Source organism: Motacilla alba, chromosome 2, assembly GCF_015832195.1.
Source record: "Motacilla alba alba isolate MOTALB_02 chromosome 2, Motacilla_alba_V1.0_pri, whole genome shotgun sequence".
Taxonomy (NCBI): Eukaryota; Metazoa; Chordata; class Aves; order Passeriformes; family Motacillidae; genus Motacilla; species Motacilla alba.
The window spans coordinates 82137976-82158485 of NC_052017.1; the positions used below are offsets into that span (position 1 = coordinate 82137976).

Sequence of the window (20510 nt, forward strand, 5' to 3'; positions counted from 1 at the left end):
AACTGAACTGAAATAGCCTTTTTTTTTTTTTTTTTCCTACTACCCAGTGCATTTCTGGCTGCTGCCTCGGGTCTAATAAATCATTTGCAACCACACACAGTCAAGGAACTGTATGTGAGTGTATGTGAGAGGGCTGCTTTCTGGTTTTCTGAAGCCTGTTTTCTTTTTCCTCAGCAGAAAGGTGCTATTTCAGAAAAAAGTATGATTCCTGTAAGGGAAGTTGAGTATTCATCAGGACAGGCAATATTTTGAATTTTTGCTGTTTTAAGCTGATAATTTGGGTATTTCTGGATGAAAGTCTGGGGAAAATAAGTGATTCTTGCGAGTTGTTGCCCCTTGTCTTCGGCAGTATCCATTGTCCAGGACAAAGCCTGGATTTTACATGTTTTAACAACATGTCACTTGCAGACTGCTCAGAAATTATCATACAGTCTTTTGCTTCATTGTTTACTCTTCATAACTAACTGGTGTTAATTTTTACTTCAGACTACTAGAGTATACTTCAGACTTTTTAAAGTTCAGACTTTTGAAGTTTTACTTCAGAATACAGAGTATTGAAAACTTGTATTGATACAATACTATACAATACAATACAGAATACAGAGTATTGAAAAATATTTCCTTTGATCTGAAAGAAATATATTAAGGGATGGTTGTTATTGCACTAAAGCCCTCAACTATAATTAATTACGTGTTTTCTCCATGAAGTGTCAGTTCCTCCATAGCAGTCAGGGAAGAGTTCCTCAAGTGGTATGGTACATCACATACATGTCCCTCTTCAAATGGATCAAAATCATTCATTTTGATATGAGTTATGTTACTGTGCACACTGAGAGAAGACAAATATTAACCTTCCTGGACCTCAGATGATCTAGGTATAGGCTTAGACTATTTTTTATAGTCAGCCTTCTGTGCCTTAGCATCACATTTGTGAAAGATCATCCTTCTTTTCAGTTGTCTTAATTTTTTGTCTGCATGGATTGCAGAGCAGACTTTGTTGCCATATGCTTGCAATCAAGGCATCAAAGCGCTCCTGCAAATAATATATAGGTGCTCTGGTTTTCCTCCCCCAAAAACTGAAATGCAGCTATCTCAGAAGAAAACAAATGTTTTTGTCACTGGGCCCTCCTGACTGTGTGGCATGGCTGTCAAGTGCTCAACAGCTGCTGTGCTTCAACTCAGAAATGGCTGGTTCCTGGAGAAAGTGAGCATTTTAGCTGCCTATAAAGAAAATAAGGCTTTGGAATGCTTTAGAGGAGCAGCTGTATGGAAACGTAAGCTGTTATTTTCTCATCATTCCCTCCTGCCTATGATGCAGCACTCCAAGCCTGCCTCTGAATATTTACCAGTGACTAATTACACTAATATGCATAGACACACATATTCTAAAGGGTACATTGGTTTGATAATGAAAGGAACATATATCCACTTTGTTTTTTAAGAAATTGGTGAGCAGGCAGGTGACTCACAGGTTGTGTTGCTGCTGAAGTTGTCTACTGAAGCACTAACATCAAGGACCAAATCCTTTACTAGACAAATTTATCAGCAGCAGGAGTTAAGTGCCTGACATAAAGTTGAGTGCACTTAATGTTCCCAAACAGTAATTAAATGAATAGGAAAGGAGGAGAAAAATGGGTCATTTACTGTCAGTGTTAAGCTTCACATGTAATGTGAAGTTTTTTCATACTTCACAAATCTGCTCTAAAAAGTTTCTTTTTGTTCAAAATTGGAAAAATTAGAGTAAAGCTTTTAGGTTATTTAGAAGAATATCGATTAAGCATAATACTTTTAATTTTTATTTCTTTGATATATCAACTTCCTAGATCTCAATTTGTTCCAAAATACAGCACTCAGTTTGTTAAAGAATTAAAATTATTAGCATAGCATTAAATGGCATCCCTCAGTAGCATTAAAACTTCTGTTGCAAATCTCAAAATAAGCTTTATCAAGTCTTCTGAGGTAATTTTTTGGAGTGCCAGTATGCTTTCTCTTTTCACTAACTCCACAGGAAGATTTTGCTCTGATTCTTGAATCTCAGTGATTTCCTTACATGCTATATTCTATACGTGCTGGAAATAGGAATCTGTAAATTCGTATTTTACTTATTTTTGGACCCCAAGCAGAATTAGTGTGTACAGTTTTATGAGATTTTGGGATAAAAAATACTGTTCCCCAGAAACTTGACCATGGGTATACACTTTCCAAACGTAAGAAATCTAACAATTCTGAGTTTACATGAAAGCCAAATAAATACTGTTTTGTGTGGAATTGATGAATGATTGCTGTTTAGCGTGTTCAACCTACACTGTATCGGCTTACTCAGTATCTGACACTTTGAATTACTGCTTTGGACATGTAAAGTCATTTTTCAGATGACTGTAGAATTCAATCCATGTTTATTATCATTTATACTGGGTATGATACACATTTTCAGTATTGGGTCAGATTTGCTTTATGAGGATTTGTTTAAATAAATAGCAAGAAGTTATGCATTTTATTTATTGTGTCAGAAATGCTGAAAACTATACACTGATGGATACAGCCTTAACGTCAAGATAGACACACCATGATGTTTCTAGTCTTTCAATAGATTGATAACTCCCAGTTTTTCTGGAAGACACACAGACTGAAAGTCCCCAGCACCACTTAACTTTTACTTGACTATTGGAGGTAATTTTTAAAGGGTGTGGAAACCTGTAGGCATTAGTGGTTGCACAATTACTGCTTTTCAGTGGAATGGATCTCTCAGTTCCCTGGGGGATGGAGGAAGCCATGCCTGTTTTGACCTTTACTCCCACAGATATTGGCATGTGTGTAAAAAGTTATCTTATTGCCTCTCCTGGAATGAATATTGTCTTTAGGAGCTCCACAAATTATTGGGGGATTTTGTTTAGAGGCTACAGATTGAAGGGCTCATTCCAATGCCTGGTCTAAAGCTTGGATTAGCCCAAATTAATTTTGGGGAAAATCTTTTGCTAAATATAGTAGAACTGATGAGAAAGAAAAGGAAATAGTTTTAGGAAATATTGGAAAATAGGGAAATAGCTAGCTGACAGATGTGAAGTCTGTTATAATTTTTACTGCTGGTGTGGGGAGGAAGGAAGGAAAAAGTTTAAATAGATTATTACAGCCATAAATAGACATCAAATATTTTCATGGTTCAAGCATGCTTACAATGTATATATTTGCATATAACTCTGTAGGTTTTGATTTGGCCTTACCAGCTAGCTAAATAAATAAAGAGTGAGGATGTATTTCCTCACTCTTTGTCACTGAAGGTCAATGAAATATTATTCAAATAGAGCATCATGGTGAATATGACAAGGAGGGAGAGAAGGTGCTTGGGGAATATATCTCACATTTGCTACATGAAGGAAATCATTAGAACTGTAATTCTCTGGCATAGATGTGTGTATCTGTAGCTGAAGATTGATCACATGCTCAATTCTGACTTTCATTTAAACTAGTTTAAGAGGGATTTTTGTATTTATTTTTACAGTGTACTATGATGAAAACCACTGGCTATACAGACAAATGAAGTTTTAATGGAGATATTCAGGCTTCTCTACAATATAGCTAATATTTATTTCTAATTTCATTCAAATTACTGTTTTGTTGTTGCTTAGGTATTATTGATGAAGCTGAAATATTACTGGAAATCTTATAATATGCATTAAAGTAAAAAGTCTTGGGTCATCTCTTGAAAGAAGATTGAGCTCTATATTCTCATATTTGCTGAACCATAGTCTGCAGTGTTCTTTTGAAATATAACAGTTGAGGGGAGTAGCAGGAATAGGAGACTTTTTTAGGTGAAACTGGGAAATACTTAGGAATAAGAAAGTTGGCCCTTCCTTCTGCCTTCTTGTTGCTGACGTGATTCCGTTCCAAAACAGTTCTAATTTGATGTTTTACAGCAAAGTGTATCTTGATATGAGGTCAGATTGTGTTGTGCACTGTGATGACCTGCAAGGTTTATCTTGGAAGCTCTCCACATTTAAAGCAGCAGCAAAGTGGGTACTATGAAATGATTCCCACCCCTCTCCTTTTACCTATTTAGCTTTTAAACCTTGTCTTGAAAATTTCTATAGCAGGATGCTTGCCAGGCTTTATCTCCTTGTATGAAACAGGAGATTGTGGAGTCATGCTGAATGCTTGAGCACACACCAGAGAGAGGAGAGTTCAATGTGAGGAATTACAAATTTTGCAAAGTTAGTTCTTTTTAATGTTGCTCCCTACAAAGAGCTTTATGTTCATACCTGACATGATTGAGTCTCCTTGGGGGCTACGGACTACAAGAAGACCCATCTAACTTGAATAGTTACTTTCTTCTCTCTCTGGCACTTCCTTGACCTTCTAAATTCTTCCCCATGCAGCATTCATTGTCTCTTTAAAAAAAAAAAAAGAAAAAAAAAAAGCATTTTGCTGACTTTAGATGGCGCTTCAAAGCGGTCTTAGAAAGAATGGTTCTAGTCATAGCTGAAGAAAAGTATTGACTACATTCCAGCTGTTATGCATGGTCCTCTCTTGATTATTTTTAAATTACTCTTGAAGCTTAGTATAGTTTAAAACATATATTTGGTGTAGACATGGGGTTGCATGTCTTTTCACTTTCTGGTCTAAAATTCTTATGAGATCTTCTGCGTAATTTGTGTGACTGTTGGTGAATATGCAGGAAGATAATCCTTTACTCACTAACATTCATGCATTCCCAATGGTAGCAGTCAAGTCAGTTTTGTAGACAGGATGAGGTGTCTACCACATGCTTTAGAATACTTCACTTTTTTGTGTTGCTTCAGTGTATAATGTGATGTGAACATAACAAAATAAAACTCAGCTATCTTATCTTAGAATATAAATTAGGTGATTAACCATTTTTAAAGCCACAGCTATAACCTCTAATTGGAAGTAAATGACTGTGAATTAATTTTGATATATCAGAAGCCTTGAACTTTTCAGTATAGTATTACCTGTGGCTAGTTTAACAGTTGTTATGATTTTTTTTCTTAAAAAACAAAACCTCTCTGCATCTAAAGTAGACAGAGCAATATTTCTGAAATGTGGCTTTTGTATGAGAACATGCACTACTGTCAGGTTATACATGCAGGTACCTCAAACACAGTGACTATGGATACCAGTCCAAGGACCATCACAAGAATATTGCAGGTTCTCACTGCTGCAGCATTGTTCCTTCTTACAGACAACTTGCTCTCAGAGTTGTCTCTTACTTTTATAAGTATCACTTGAAAAATCAAGGTCGTGAATATCTTGATAATTTCCAAAGGTGCTTGCATAAAAATCTATAGAAAGTATTATTATGCTTGTGGCAGTTTGTTTATGATGGATATTGAATATTAATTCACAATATTGTTCATTTATTTTTTTCAATTGGAATTTTGAATTAAGTGGAGGTTGTCCATGTGATATAATTAAGCTTTCAAGTCCCTCATTGTTTTTTGCTGAAGGTAATGTAGAGGAAGCAAAGACAATGAACCATACTGCTGGGGCTGATCTGGCAATTAATGTTGGGCAATAAGAGCACTGTGCAACTCCTTGTTTTACAAGAATCTTCCAGCCGTCCTACGTATAGGTAGAAGACACACTTGCTCTGTTACAAAGTTGATCACTCCTTGGTGACACAGCCCCCCAGGAGTCTATGCCAAACACCTGCTGCTTTGCAGGGTGCATTTGGCAGCAGCAAGCAGAAAAGTTTCTGCTGTGTCCCTCATGGTTTTGAGCTATATCTTTGTGGACAGTCTAGCAGAAGTAGCTGATATAAGTGGATTAGGATTATTGCTATATTTAATATTCTCTAGCACTAGTATTTTAGGGAGCCTTGTATGTCAGGATTGTCTCTGACAGGGTGAAGAAAAAGGCCATAGGGGACAGCATGAGTGTTGCCTCCAGCTGTGCTCACATGCCTTCCCAGCTTGCTCGGATCATAAATTCTTGTTAAAGCAATAACAACCAATCCAGCTAGGATCAATTTACCCCTCCCAGTTATTAAAAGGTTATATTAATTTAAACCTGTTACATTTTGTCTTAAAGAAGCTCCAAATCCACAACTGTGACTTGGTTTTCTGACATTTTCATCTTTTTTTGTAGCTGATGGAGAAATTTTTTCTTGAAATTTCAGTTACCCAGGTATTTGATCAAATAAATAGTAGAGAATAAATTGAAATGAGAGACATTTTAGATCATTGACCCATGGACAAAAACCAAATACAAACGACTGTGCTGAGCAGTGACAAAACCAGACTTCTATATGAGAAAATCCGTATCATTTGTAAAGAATAAAGGGGCCCCGATGTTTAAGATTCAAAAATAATAATGTGCACCAAGTGTGGGTAAATAAGGAAAAAAAATGTACATTTTCTTAACATTCATGAACAGAATGTTCTTTCAATCTATGCACAAATGCTATCTAATCTGGCTCATCATTGTTGGCCTTCAAATTTGCAAACCACAGGTTGCAGAGGACCTTGTTAACAGATTACACCTCAACACCCATGCTGACAAACTGGTGAGAACATACAGTGCTGGCACAAAGAGGAAGCTCTCTACTGCTGTGGCTTTAGTTGGTAAACCCCAAATACTTTTACTGGTGAGTAATATTGCGCTTATGAAAAATGGGCTACATTGAATTTTGTTGTTGTGTATGTTGCTCTAAAGAAAATCAGGTATTTTCCTGATCCGTTGGTGAGTAATTGATGTACAACTGTCTCCTTTGTTCTGCTGTATTAATGGCTTTAATTTTATTCTCCAGTGCTCACAAAAATAGAAAGTGAAATTGTTTTTCTTTTCCTATTTTTTCTTCCTTGGAACAATTCAGTGAGCAGAAAAAAAAAGCCCTCAACACAAACACAATCTTAGTATTCCATGGTCCAAATATGTGTTTAATTGACCCATGTTCTTTCAGGATACTCCTAATTCTTACTAGTTTACTTCTGAATTATATTAATTTGACTTACTTATCCCAGGTTGTTTTGGTTCTTGCATACTACTGCCCATTTAGGCCTGACAGTGGCCACTCCAGTGTAAACAATGCCGTCTGTATCAAAGATCTGGAAGCTACAAAGCTTTGAGAACTGCATCTTTATGACACTACATTCTCTTTCATACCATTGCCTATTCTCTCACTAGACAATATTGAACCTCACTTTCTTAAAACTTGGCTGGGAAGAGCTAAACCAGTGCAATAAACCTTTCAAAACAGTAAGAGGTAGGAAAGCTGCTCCTCAGAGTTCAGGGGGATTCCTGGGCTTCCAGGAAAAGATCACAGGTAAACCAGAATCAGATAAAATAGATGTTCTCTAGGGTTTGTGTTTCCGAAGATTAGACACATTTTGCTGCTTTTAACTGCCTATTGTTGACTCACTTCTAAGAGAAGACATTTTATTTGCGTTTTATGCTTTAACTGACCCTGGTTCAGCTAGTAAAAGGAGGAGATTATCTTAAATCAGTGGTTTTTTCCTGATCTTAGGAAATTTTCCAACTGGTTTTGAATGTCTTTATGACAGTGTACTGCTGCAAGTATCCATTTCAGCCTACTTCTTGCTGCAGGGCACAGACTGTTGCATATAGAATGAAAAGAGGAAAGAAAGATATCTATATGTGTCAAATTCTTTAAAACATTTGCTGGCTTTAGAAAGCTGAAGAAGTTTTTCAGTATTTTAAAGGGAGGTTTTTTTTATTATTATTTTGTCTGAAAGCAAGGACAGCAATATAAACTACTGAATCTGCTTTTAAATTGCATCCAGGATCATAGCTATTAATTTGAGCAACATTGTAAGTTGCTTTATGTTTATTGTGTTTTAAGTTTTCTTTGTTAGCAATCCACAGATAATGGGGGACTGAACTGAATTTTTAACCTCTGACATCGGTAGTGAAGCACTAAAATTAGCTTCAAACTGGATGTTTTGTTTGCTTTGTTTCTTGAAAACTTTCCTTCCAGGTTTAAGCTGGGATTCCTTGCTGAAATACTCTGGCCAAAGCCATACTTGTCTAACAGGTGCTGACCCTCCCCATGGAATTCCACTGGATAAAAAGCAATTGGAAGAGTTTCCTTTTTCCTAGTTTTGTGGTGACAGAGACTGGATTTGTCAATCAAATAATAATTCCTTTTGTTTCCATGAGTGGATGAAATGAAAAAAAAAAAATTAGGGAGGAATGGAGGAATAGATAAGAAGGAGAAATGTAGATTTTATAGCAGCATGTCTTTCTCCATGAAAGTCATCTGAGTGGGAAATGGGTTTGCCAAGTGGGAAAGTTGGTTTGCCCTCACTTAATGTTATTTAATCCTGTGAATTCTCTCCACTGTGGGTGAAAATTCCTCTTAAAAGGGCTGTGGGAGTAACTGGTATAGGATGTCAAATCCAAACATCTTATTAAATATCTGGATGTGGGATGGGCAGCGTAGACATCTGGGAGCTGTAGGACTTCTCCAGTTGTTTGTGCTCATGGCAGATGTGTATGCAGATCAGAAACAGTCACCAAACCCTTCCAGAAAGTGAGAAAAAACACTTGCAAGTCCCTCTTATCAAAAAGAGTTTATGTATATAATTAAACAGATATGAAATATAATAATAAATACTTATAACTATACATATATTATATATAAAAATTTATGTACATGATAAGCATTTATAAATATGTCACCGTGATATTTTCTGAAAAATCCCTTCACCAGGATTTCTTCTCCTGAGAAGCTGAGAGGCCTCGGAGAGGAATGAAAACAATAATTATCTGATTGCTTCTCCCTGTTTTACTGCTTTGGAATGTGGTCTGGAGATTTTTTACCAACTGATCAATGTTTGATTGGTCTAATGTAAATTGTTTTAACATAATGGCCAATCACTGGGAGCTGTGTCGAGGCTCTGAGGAGTCACGAGTTTTTATTATTCATTCTTGTTAAGCCTTCTGTCTGTATCCTTTCTCTATTTCTTTAGTATAGTTTTAGTATAGCATTCTTTAATATAATATAATATATCATAAAATAATAAATCAGCCTTCTGAGAACATGGAGTCAGATTCATCTCTTCCCTCATCCTGGGGACCTCACAAAGACCACATAAATACACATAGATTATATTGTTTATATATATATTCACTTTACTAAAGTGTGCCTTCCATAAATTTAGACATTAAACTGTATGTGTTAAAGCAAAACATTGATCAGGGTGTAACTTAAGTGGCCCTCTGAAAATGTGACATTTGAAGAGAAAAATATACAATTTTATTGTGAATTGTGTTAATTCTTCATGCTGGACAGAACCTGTGGTATGCTTTTTCCATTCTGCTGTGTCATTTCCATTTTTCCTGTAGGATGAGCCCAGCTCTGGGATGGATCCCTGCTCTAAACGCTACCTTTGGAAAGCTATCCTGAAGGAAGTTCAGGATGGCTGTGCAGCTGTGCTGACGTCCCACAGGTAAGACCCTTATCCCAGCAGGCAGCATATTCCTGTGCTGCAGAGGAGTATATTCTGAAGACATGCTCCCTCTGCTGTGAAACACAGATTAAGTCTTGCAATTTTATGGTAATTCCTTCCTATCCATGAAAAAGGAACATATTTAAATCTCAAATGTTTTTCATATTTAATTTTTAAAGAATAGAGTGTTGCTCAAGGGGCTGCAGGTAAAGCAAAGATGATGTCATTGATTCTTTTTTTCCATGCTTTTTTTACTAAGTGTTGTAGTGTCTCTTCTTGCTTGGAACATCAGATTATTGTTTTTGTATTTGGCTACCTTAAGAATCCTTACAAAAGGACATGTGAGTGGAAAACCTTCTGATTTTATTAAGTTTCTGCTTTGCATCAGTGTGTGAAAAGAGTAGGCCTTGGCATCCTGAAGATGGATGCATCAGCTATTCTCTTTTGCATTACTGGAAATGGTAGGAGAGACCCCATCCTCTTAGAAGAGTCCATCTGCATTAAATATCTTGTCAGTTCTCTGATATGGTCACTGGTACATTGGTTTAATGGAAGAAACATCAATACTGTTTTGTAACATCTATAGTGAAATGAAATAAATTAAATGTTCCCTTAGGTAATATATATATATATATATATACATATATATATGTATGGTATGTATAATTATTTATAAAATTTCTTTAAATGAGGGAAAGATCATAAAAAGATGTCTAGAAAAGACAAAATTCAAAATCAGAACAGCAATGAAACATTTGACCAAATGAGATTTGAAGTAGATTAATAATTAATAATTAATAGTGAATTAATAAAGGAATGTGGCCAAACTTCCTCCAATGTTTTCTATTTTCAGATTTTTTTAAAGATATTCTTAAAACGCATTTGTTGTCCCAGTCCATTATTGATGGAAAAATTCTCCAAAAATTTTTTAATGTTTTACTTAATGAGGCTGAATTTTAAAATTCATGTACCTGCATTTGATGGTCAAGTGCTTACCAGCACATTCATTTAGGAAAAGTGGGTTATGCATTGTGATATCAGCTCAGGGATTTTCAGGAAAAAATATGCTTTGACTTTTCAGCCCAGTATAAGGACCTTTAGTTGTCAAACACTAGCCAAATATAAGAGATCTGTGATCACATTACTGATATGATGTAAACAAACAAAATCCATCAAATTGTACTGATTACATATTTAGCTCTACTAATGGATGACTCGAAGCAGACAATAAGTACAGTGATACTGTTCACATTGTTGTGCCAGGGTGAAGGAAGGAGAAATTATATTTTACTATTTATACCATTTTCTGAAGGCCATTTGGGATTTGAGATTATTTACTTGTATAAGTAGAGGAATATTACATATGAAGTGAACTTTCATGCATGTCAGGAAATACACATGTAAGTTATAAGAGAGGGTTTGCTGTGTAAAAATCAGATTTTGAGGACTGTTTACCTACTTTTCCGAGACCATTTTTTACTTACATATCTGAGACATAATTTGTGTTTTAACTGGGCAGGAGTGAGGCTTTATCAACTGTCCCTAGAGTGCTAAATTTGTGTAATTTTGCTACAGCTGGGGTGCATTATGCCAAGGGGAGCATTAGGAATTATTCAGTGAATTTCCTGATTTGTGGGAAGATGTGTCAGGTCTGTCCCTGTCTGTCTCAGACACAACAGTTTGGCAGTTCTCACCACAGCCCTGTGATATTATAAAGAAATTGTTCCTAGGGCAGTACTTAATTGCCAATGTTCTTTCAGTCAAAGCACTTTGATTTGGACTGGCCCATGGCTGAGGCACACAAGACATCTCTTGTTTAGCTGTCTCAGAAGGGTTGGGGAGGGCACTCAGTGAATTGTAGAAACACCAAGTATCTTTGTGTCCTCTTTGAGATGATGATGGGTGCATCCTGACTGGTTCCTTATGTCTAAAACACTCATTTGAAAGAGCTGCTCACACAACTCTGCATATGTAGGGTAGCAGCCCATCTGTCATAAGTTTTACAAGTCAAAGCTATTATTTATCATCTAAAGCAGTCACATCTAGGAGGACTCTGCTTTTCTATTCAGATGCATTTCCATTTCCTAAATTCTGTTTGGATTGTAGCATTTTGGATTGGCTTCTATCCTGCAATCAGGCTAAGGGTAACTTTTTTTCAAGGCCATGTACTATGCAAAAGAAAGGCTGAGCAAGCTTTTCATTCTTCTCCCTTTATCTTTTAGCTCAGAATAATCATAGACATATTAAAGGGAATAACAGAGTTCATTACTCCCTCAGTGGCATTCCTGAGATTACTTATGAGGCATTTGCCTGTGGTAATGATACCTTTATATTCTGGCCAGAATTGTCCAATAAGTTATGGACTAAAAATATAAATAAAAGTTTAAGGCTCTCTTCCAGCTGTCATGTGGTAACAGCTGTTGGTATATACTGATTAGGGTTATAACTTTGACTATCACCCTTTGAAGCCAAAGGTTTTGTGTACCTGTTTTTGCATCTGTCCAGATTCTTCCACTTTAGTTAAAGTTAGGAATAAAAAATGTTCTCTGTTTTCACTCCTAATTATTTGGTTTTTTCCCCTTGATTTATTTTGCAGTATGGAAGAATGTGAAGCTCTTTGCACAAGGCTTGCTATTATGGTCAATGGAGCTTTCAAGTGTCTTGGTTCTCCTCAGCACATTAAAAACAGGTATTATTCATCAACATCAAATCTTCTGCATCCTTATTCAATCCAAGAGCTGGCTAGATGCTTTAGTAGTGATAAGGCAAAAGCTCTTATGACTGCTAAGAACATCTTCTTTTTCGTGCTGTCACTGAATTTAAAAAAGCCAATTAGGATAACTTAGCAAGCTAAATAGACATATGACATTGCTAAAATGCTTTGTAGTCTGCATTGGTAATTGAAAGAGACAGATCTGCATCTAAAATGAAGCACTTCTGCACATAATCTAAGGAATACATTGTGAGAATCCAACATGGCAGTGAAATACAATTTGGTTCCTTCTGAGGGTTTTTCATAACAGAAAGAAGCATTTTAACAGGTCAGCAGCCAGTACGAACATCTACTGTGAACTCTCTCTGCTCCCTACCTAATTCACTGACAATTGCAGATATTTATGCTGTTTTCTGCATCCTTTTCCTGGTGTGCATAAGCCTGTTTTCTGTTTGAACTCTGCTCATGAGTTAATTTAATATCTATTAACGAGAATGTTTAATTCAGGGGATGTGCTCAAACCACCATAAAGGAAACAGGATTGGAAGCTGAGGGGAATGTTGCTGCAGCTTATAGCTAGAACATTTACATTCAGTTGTAGGTGTAATTGTTAGGACACGCAGACAGTCAGCTGTGTAAGATGATACAGCTCATTTGCAAGCAGCAAAGCTACACTGCTTTGTACTAGCTCAGCACTTAGTTCTCTTAAGTGCAGATGCACTTGGTATTGGGAACAAGCTTTACAGAAATGCTTTGGAATTGCTGTCTGCCATGTTTATAAGGCAGAAATTATGTGCTTTGGACAACTTCTTGTGCTGTGACAACCCTTTTGGTTTCCTGGCCTTCCCTTTGGGTGGAACCATAGATCCTTGCTTCACAGCTGCATTAGCAAGATTGGCTTGACTCACACTAGCCCTCTCCTTACAAGTTTGTTTCATGAAGACAAACTTTCAGTTAGAGATATTACAATCCAGATCATGGGAAAAAAACACTGATGTCTGCATCTCTAATTCTGATGATTCTGTGTGATTGTAGCCTTCTTTTCATGTTTTCACACCTTTCAGTGCCTATTTGCTTCAATTTCTGAGGCATGAGAAGTCAATTGATTGGCAGCAGTTTCTTCCTCTTTCATATCTAGGTCTTTGCCTTTGCCATCCTGTCTCTTTCCAAATTTCATAGCATAGAATGGCCTGTTTTCTCACTATCTGGAGATTAGTGAGTGTGAAGACATCCTTTATTTCTTTTGCATGAGAAACAGATCATACATAGAGGACAGTGTCAGTATGTAGAGGACAGTGCACATCTTAGACAGGTGGAAATGCTTTTTGAAGATGTGTGTCCCCCTGCTCAGGAAAAATAGTATTACTCAGGCACTTCAGTTGAGTGTATAAAGTTAGCTGGGATGAATGTGAGTCTTCACTTTTTATGTTTCAGATCCTCTGGATTGAGTACATGTCTTGTCAGCTTGACCTTGAGAGAGCAAAATCAGACAGTCCACAAAGGCTACCTTCCCCTTTATCTTATCAGTGACTTTATAATTTTTTTGACACTTCTGATGTTTCCTTTAACAGCATCTTTCTATCTTCCCTCTTATGGAAACAAGACATCAGAAGCAGACTCATAAATATGCACCATATTCATATAAATAAGGCAGTTATTTCTCGATTTGCTGCACTGCCTCTGTAGATAAACTTCTTTCAAATCACAGTTAGTAAATCAATGCAGAAGTATCCTGCTGAAAGTGTAATCATATTACTTCTTATTGAGATGATACTAGTACTGTTATTACTACAGAGATAGTCACAGATCAGCCATTCCAGAATCAAGGCTTTATGAGTGCCTCTTTCAAATTCCCTAAAGCGAGGTCATAATAAGAATATTTGGCAGTCATGTTCATAGCAATTATTTTTTTTAATCATTTTAACTTTGTAAAAAGCACACCTTCTCTATATTAAGAATATTACATACTGTCAGCAGGTTTGTGTTCCATGGCAGTTTTTTTAATATATGTCCATCTGTGACCTTCACACAGGAAAATATGTGCACTTGAGATCAATATTGCTGAGACTTTCTACACAAACTGTGTAGCTCAAACTGCACGAAGATTTTTCATTTAAGGCAGGACTAAAATCCCTTTAACTCCTAGCTTATTGATTGGCTTGGTCTCCAAATTTTCCATGCTAATTGTTCAGGATCCTATTGAATTTTTAAAAACTTTGGAGCCCTTTATTAAGAAAAAATAGTTGCAAGCTTTATCAAAGGATTTAATTAAAATCATACCGTTTTCTGAATTTTCTCTGACTGCCTGATACATTTTCTTGGTTGGAAAAACAAAACCACTGTAGAGAGCACAGTCTTAAAGCATCACACACACAGCTGCTAAAGCTTTCAGAACAGACATTTCCATGTTTTCTTTGGAAATCTTTTGATGAGTGCTAGGAAGATATCAAAGACTGTTCCTGTACTCCTGTTATTTTATTGCTTAGTCTAGCTTCCAAACATCCCTCCAACACATGCCAATATGATCCTTTATCATAAAACCCAGGCTATCACACACCTAACACTTAAAGTAATTGTTAGGAGTTAAAAAGCATTGTAGATTCTGTGCAATTTAAGTTCCAAACTTACTTGAAGAAAATTTCCTGGTATGCTACCTTGTACCATGTGGAGGACTCCTGCATCTACATGAGATGGGGAAGGGGCAGAGAGGTAGAATTCCAAAGAAATTCGTTGAAATAATTAAGCTTAAAATAATTTTAAAATCTTAATTTTCTCACTTTCTGTTCCACCTGTGAACATCCTGAAAAGATTCCAGGACTTGGAAGAGTATTGAGTGATTCCTTCCTTCCAGTTTTCCTATGATTTAATAGCCCTATCATTCTCATTGCCATACAGAGCAAAATACTGTTTCTTCTAAAGTGGTAGACCACAAGCATTAGTAAATCTAAGCTGCTATTGGGAAATATCTACCTGGAATGAAGAATGTCTTCCTTAACAGCCACCTCTAGTGATATAGTCACCAATTTTTTCCTAGTGTTTCAATGTTTATCTGCAATTACCACTGTCTATTATATTTGTCCCATGCACCATATCACAGTAAAAAACCATCACCTCTTACATTTTGTTTAAAAAAAATGTTGCATGAAGTAATATAAGGAAAGCATAAACAAAACTGATTTTGTTGCATCTGATTTAATTTAATTATCAATACCCTAAAAGTTTGTATTTTTGGATGGTGTTTTTTTGTTCTATGTGTGTGAATGAATCAGGCTAGTAATATACACATTCACATTAACAGGAAAAATGGTACTAAAATAAATAAATGGGGTGATAGTTGTAGATTATCATGGTTTCTTTATTAGAGTTTACAGCTTGTTTTTTAAAAAATGTTTTTATTTATAAGCAGTTCTTGGCATCCTGAAGTCTGTTTTCAATTTGTTTCTAGAAATCAAATTGAAAAAATATTTTAAAATAAACATGTGTCCTGATCTGGCTTTGAAGATTGCAAGGAGATAAATCTAACCACTATATGAATACTTAAACCAAAGAAAACTTTAATACAGCTTTTATTTATAAAAGACTAAATCCTGTACTGTAAGAAATAGAAGCATATTTTGATATTACACGTATTCTATTAGTATGTCTCAAGAAATTTCATCCTCTTCTAAATGTAGGCACATATACTTAAATGGCATTCTTTCTTCCCTTCTTGTTGAATTCCGTATTGATGGAAGTCCTCAAAATTGTTTCATTTGTTTATTCTTTAGTACCACTCCAGCCTATAGAGTCCAGATTATGATCACCTTTTTGATGGATATGTGATGAAGGTTTAATGGGTCTTCCTTAGGGCCCTGTTAAATTTGCTTCTTTGCTGTGTTGGGGAGTTCAAGGATTCAGCTCTTTCTCTCTGGCTACACTTTCAGCCCTTAGCAGATGTGAAAGATCATAATCGTGGTCTGAGTACAGCTTTGTCAGATGGCAGGACAAAATTTTGCTATGAAGGGTATGGATGAACTCCAGGAAGATGCTAATGTGAAACATAAATGCTTCATAGGGATATAAAAAGTGATGCTGCTTCTAACGTGTGAGACTTGTTCTATTTTTCCAGACCTTCTGCAAGCCTGTCAGAAAATGCTCTTCCAAAAATGTCTTCTCACTACAAATGTTGGAGTTTGGGTTTCTGCTCCCAGCTGCTGAACCTTGACTATATTTATATATGTTTAAACAGATTTAAAGTATCTGCAGATGTTTATTAGCAAAATAATAAGGGTAAAACTTCAATATAAAGACTTTTTTTATTGTAGATGGCAAATTTATTAACAATATCAAGAAATGTATTAGGTAGAAGAACAAACTGAAGGGCAATTTTCATAAAGTTAGCATCTTAGTTCTAGATGTAGTTTGTCTGAGATTGATGCGTTAACAGTTGTGCCCATTAAAGCCTAATTTCAGACAACTCCTGCCAACAGAGTCAATTACTCTAAATTGTGAATGGATTACATTTAAATGCTCTCTTCAGTATTCTCCATTATACTTAATGCTTTTTTTAAAAATTCACAAAAGCATTTTCATGTGAGATACAGCTGGCCAGTTCTCTGAGAACAGCATTTTGAATATTATCCTTCATTCTAGGGCCATCTGGACAGATTTCTCATATCAGAAAAACCCATACCAATTTGTCAGGTGCTGGACATCAAGTCTTTTCTCAAATTTTATCAGCAAGGCATCTGATTGAATTACCAAACAATTAATTCTCTTGCTATAGCTGGTTTATAGTGGTTTTGATTTGCCAATTTGAGATTTCCTGGCCAATGTACCAATTGATGTGGTGGGTTCACTGCTGGCCAAACAACAGTGCACTCACTAGAATACACTTATTAATTTCCTGCTGTGAGATAGGATTAGGAGGAAGGCAAAGCAGGCTCAAAACTTTAAAAGGATACAAAGAAAACTTTATTAACAGCAACGTAATAATAACATTTAGAATAAAATCTTCAGAACACTTCCCCTCCCCCTGCGCCCCCCAATTTCTTTCTTTCCCTTTAATGATGTACAGAAACAATTTAGTCAGTTTATCATCTCTAGAATAGTTATTCTTCAGTTCACTTGGAAGTCCCAAGTGAAGAGGGAGAGGAGTCCTTCTTGTCAATTTACGGAGATTTCTCCACCAGAAAACAGTTCTCTCATGGCTTTTAATTTTCATGAATAGCAGCCATCTGGAAATCTGCAATTGTGAAGTTCCTCCCATCTTTCACAGCTTTCCCACAGCTGCATTTATGGGCCATGTCAGCTTATGGGGTTCTATTTTAAAGATGAGTTGTTCAAGAGCAAAGATTCTCTTTATCTATTTCTGAGGTCATCTTCATCTCTGAGAACAGAGATTTCTCTCCCTGGGGGCAAAGGGTCTTCATCACTGTTCTTTCTCTCTCTGTTCAAACTTCTCATGGGATCACAGCTACTTCAACATCTGCTTGCTTTAGCATGGAGGGGAGGCCTTTGCTCATATTTACAATTTGTACACTTTGTCTCCCCATACTTTTAATGAGTTACAGGGGAAAAGAGTCTGATGTGTAACTGATGTGTCAGTTACATTCTTCTCCATAGCTTTACAAGAGGATTTCAGCCCCAAAGTCAAGGCATCCCCTCATCCCTCCTATCTGGGACTTGACTCTTTCTTCACTGACCTTGGTGTCTTCATGTTCTTCCTCTACGTGTTCTCACTCTGTCCTTTCTTTCACCCAAGGGAGGATTAAAGGGGTCTGAAAGTCTTATCTGTGCACTGAAAGAGTTAGAATAGAAAATATGTTGGCAGACTATTCATACTTTAGCTTTTTTTTTTTTTTAAGTTGATGGAGAATGTATTTCAGCCTTTGGTGGACACAGAGTTATTAATTGACATACTAGCAATAAGCTTCTTACATGCTATAAAATATAAAAAATTAAATACTTTTCATTCTTCTTGACAAATAAAAAGCCTTTCTTTTGTACATGAAAAATGCATTAAGGCAGTGGATGTGTGATCACGTAACATAGCTATTAGTTTGCCTTTCAAGAGGAAAGCTTGAACAAAAGAGTTCTTAAAACTTTAAAAACACAGAGAGTAAGAGTTCAGGAATGAACAATATCTTTTGACTCTCCTAGAACTTTGTACAATATTTATTCAGCCCTACTGTGCATGTGCATTGCAATGCTGATTTTTCTTTTTGTCATTTTATACTGTTTTTCACTGAATGCTGCATCATATCTCTAAATAAATCATTAAATCAGTAGTAGCTACTTAAGATTTCATATTCTCCGCTTTCCCTAGTATGTGTTTTACTAGGAGCTTTTCAAACCTGTTCTTAAATACAGTATTATCAGCATTTATTGGATCAGGGCTTTACAAACATCAACATCTTTGTTTTCACAGCAATTCTGGGAAACTTGATTTGAAATAATTACTTCCATTTTATAGAGGAGTAACCAAAGATTGATGCTAAAGTTAAAAGGGTTTTGGTAGTCCATCTGAGCAGTTTATGACTAAATACTTTACATTTGTTCAACATTGCATTCAAAGCAAAACTCCAATTAAGTTCAGCTGTAGCTGTGGGTGTTCCAGAAGGCACTGTGAATTCCCCCTGCCAACTGGAGCCCTTCATTTCCAGGTAGGCCCTTAAGACAGGAAAGCTAAAAAAAGATGTGAGTTACCACAGACCACACAGGTGTATGAGGATGGAAGGGTAAGATTTGGTTTCTCAGGGTGTTTCAGAACCATGAAGCACTCTCTTCCCTTTCTCATCCCTTCTTTCATCAATCTGCAGTCCTATGAGCAACATTTTCTAGGCATTGCAGGAAATAAAGCCACTTGTCTGAGCTGGTACATCCAGTGTATCTTGTAAGGCATTCACAATACGGATTTCATGACAAGGTGCTGTGTGATGATGTAATTGATGTTCATTACATAAAGCAAATATACCTGTGGTTTAAATTTTAATTTTACATCTTGTCTCCATTAGACACTTTTTAGCTTGAGATTTGACCTTGAGGTGTTGATAAGGTCTTTTAGTAGATATTTTAGTGTGTAATATCATGATTATTGTGTTATTAAAAATCAGTACATCCAAAGCCAGTCATAGGAACACAATGACAATGTTACTCACTCCTGGCTTTTTCACTGTTGAGCCCCAGAAGGTGATTTGAGGAAACAGTTTGGGTTCTTTATAGGCTGCACCATCAGCTTTACACAGGATTACAGCACTGCTGCTACTATTTCTCTGGGAGTGAAATATATAAATAATGCAAGAATAAAAAAATCCCTGATACTTGGCAGTATGTGCAGACAAACAAGCACAAATATGGAGAGATATTTGTGTGTGCATCTATATGAACAATTATCGAGATTTTTTTAGGGTTTCACCACATATTTGGAAATCACACCTAAGAATTTACAAGTGCACAAAGAGCAAGACAAAGTTGTACCCTGAACTCCTCATAATATGGGACTGTCACTGTTATGACAATTATAATATTAAATACAGAAATTAACTTTAGATGATTTGATATAAAAGCCTGAGTGTGTGTGAACAAACAGTGCATGTACAGTATACCTGAACAAGTGTTAGTCATCATTTTAATAAGTGGTTTTGTGTTTCTATTGTTACCCTGGAAAAGTCATGATTACTTAAAAATGATGAAACAAACTCTATGAATAGTACAGGGAAGAGAGATTTATAATTTATTTATGTCTGTTTGTTTGCATCTAATCAAGTTTATCTGTTCAGCAAGGCTGAGGTTCTGAATAAATGCAGAAGGAAATCTCATTTTAAAATAGGGAGAGGGTATTTGCATTTGATTTTAGCATTTAAAATATGAGTATTAGCATTGTATTGTAAATACAGTTGTAAATACAATTTTTAGCATTAAAAAATACAAGTATTTAAAAATTAATTACCTTTTTTCCCTTCAAACAAACTTTGTTTGTTTTTAATAGATGAAATAATTAAATATATTGTGGGATTTAAAATTATCTTAAACTGTGATTAATTTGTTTTAATAATTTTATTTAAATTTTATTTTCTTTTTTCCCGACATTTTTCAAAGTGTTTTGTTTTCAATGTTGCTCAAGATTTGTTCTGTTTGTAAATTGTATTCGTGTCTGAAGCTGTGAGAGGAATAACCTGGATGTGTATCCCATGCTTCAGCAATTATACTGGTGTAACTAAGTTACCTTGCCTAGATGAGACCTATTTTATTTTAAACGATTCTGTGATTCTATTCACTTAGGGAAAGTAGAACCATATCTGCCTGCAAATGAATGTAAACCAAAGCAGAGGGATAAACAGCACAGTAGAATATTATTCCCTCTCTTTGATTTATGGTACATATTCTAAAAG

The 20510-nt window shown here is 35.9% G+C and overlaps 1 protein-coding gene across 4 annotated transcripts in view; it reads left to right on the forward strand.

Annotated features, from left to right (window-relative positions):
* Positions 1–20510, forward strand: part of ABCA13 (ATP binding cassette subfamily A member 13) — a 170598-nt gene that overhangs the window by 139749 nt on the left and 10339 nt on the right. For all 4 annotated transcript variants that reach the window (XM_038128757.1, XM_038128758.1, XM_038128761.1 and 1 more), the window contains 3 exons: positions 6467–6601; positions 9322–9425; positions 12022–12114. In XM_038128757.1, the coding sequence (XP_037984685.1) occupies positions 6467–6601; positions 9322–9425; positions 12022–12114 (332 nt within the window). The remainder of the gene's footprint in view (positions 1–6466; positions 6602–9321; positions 9426–12021; positions 12115–20510) is intronic.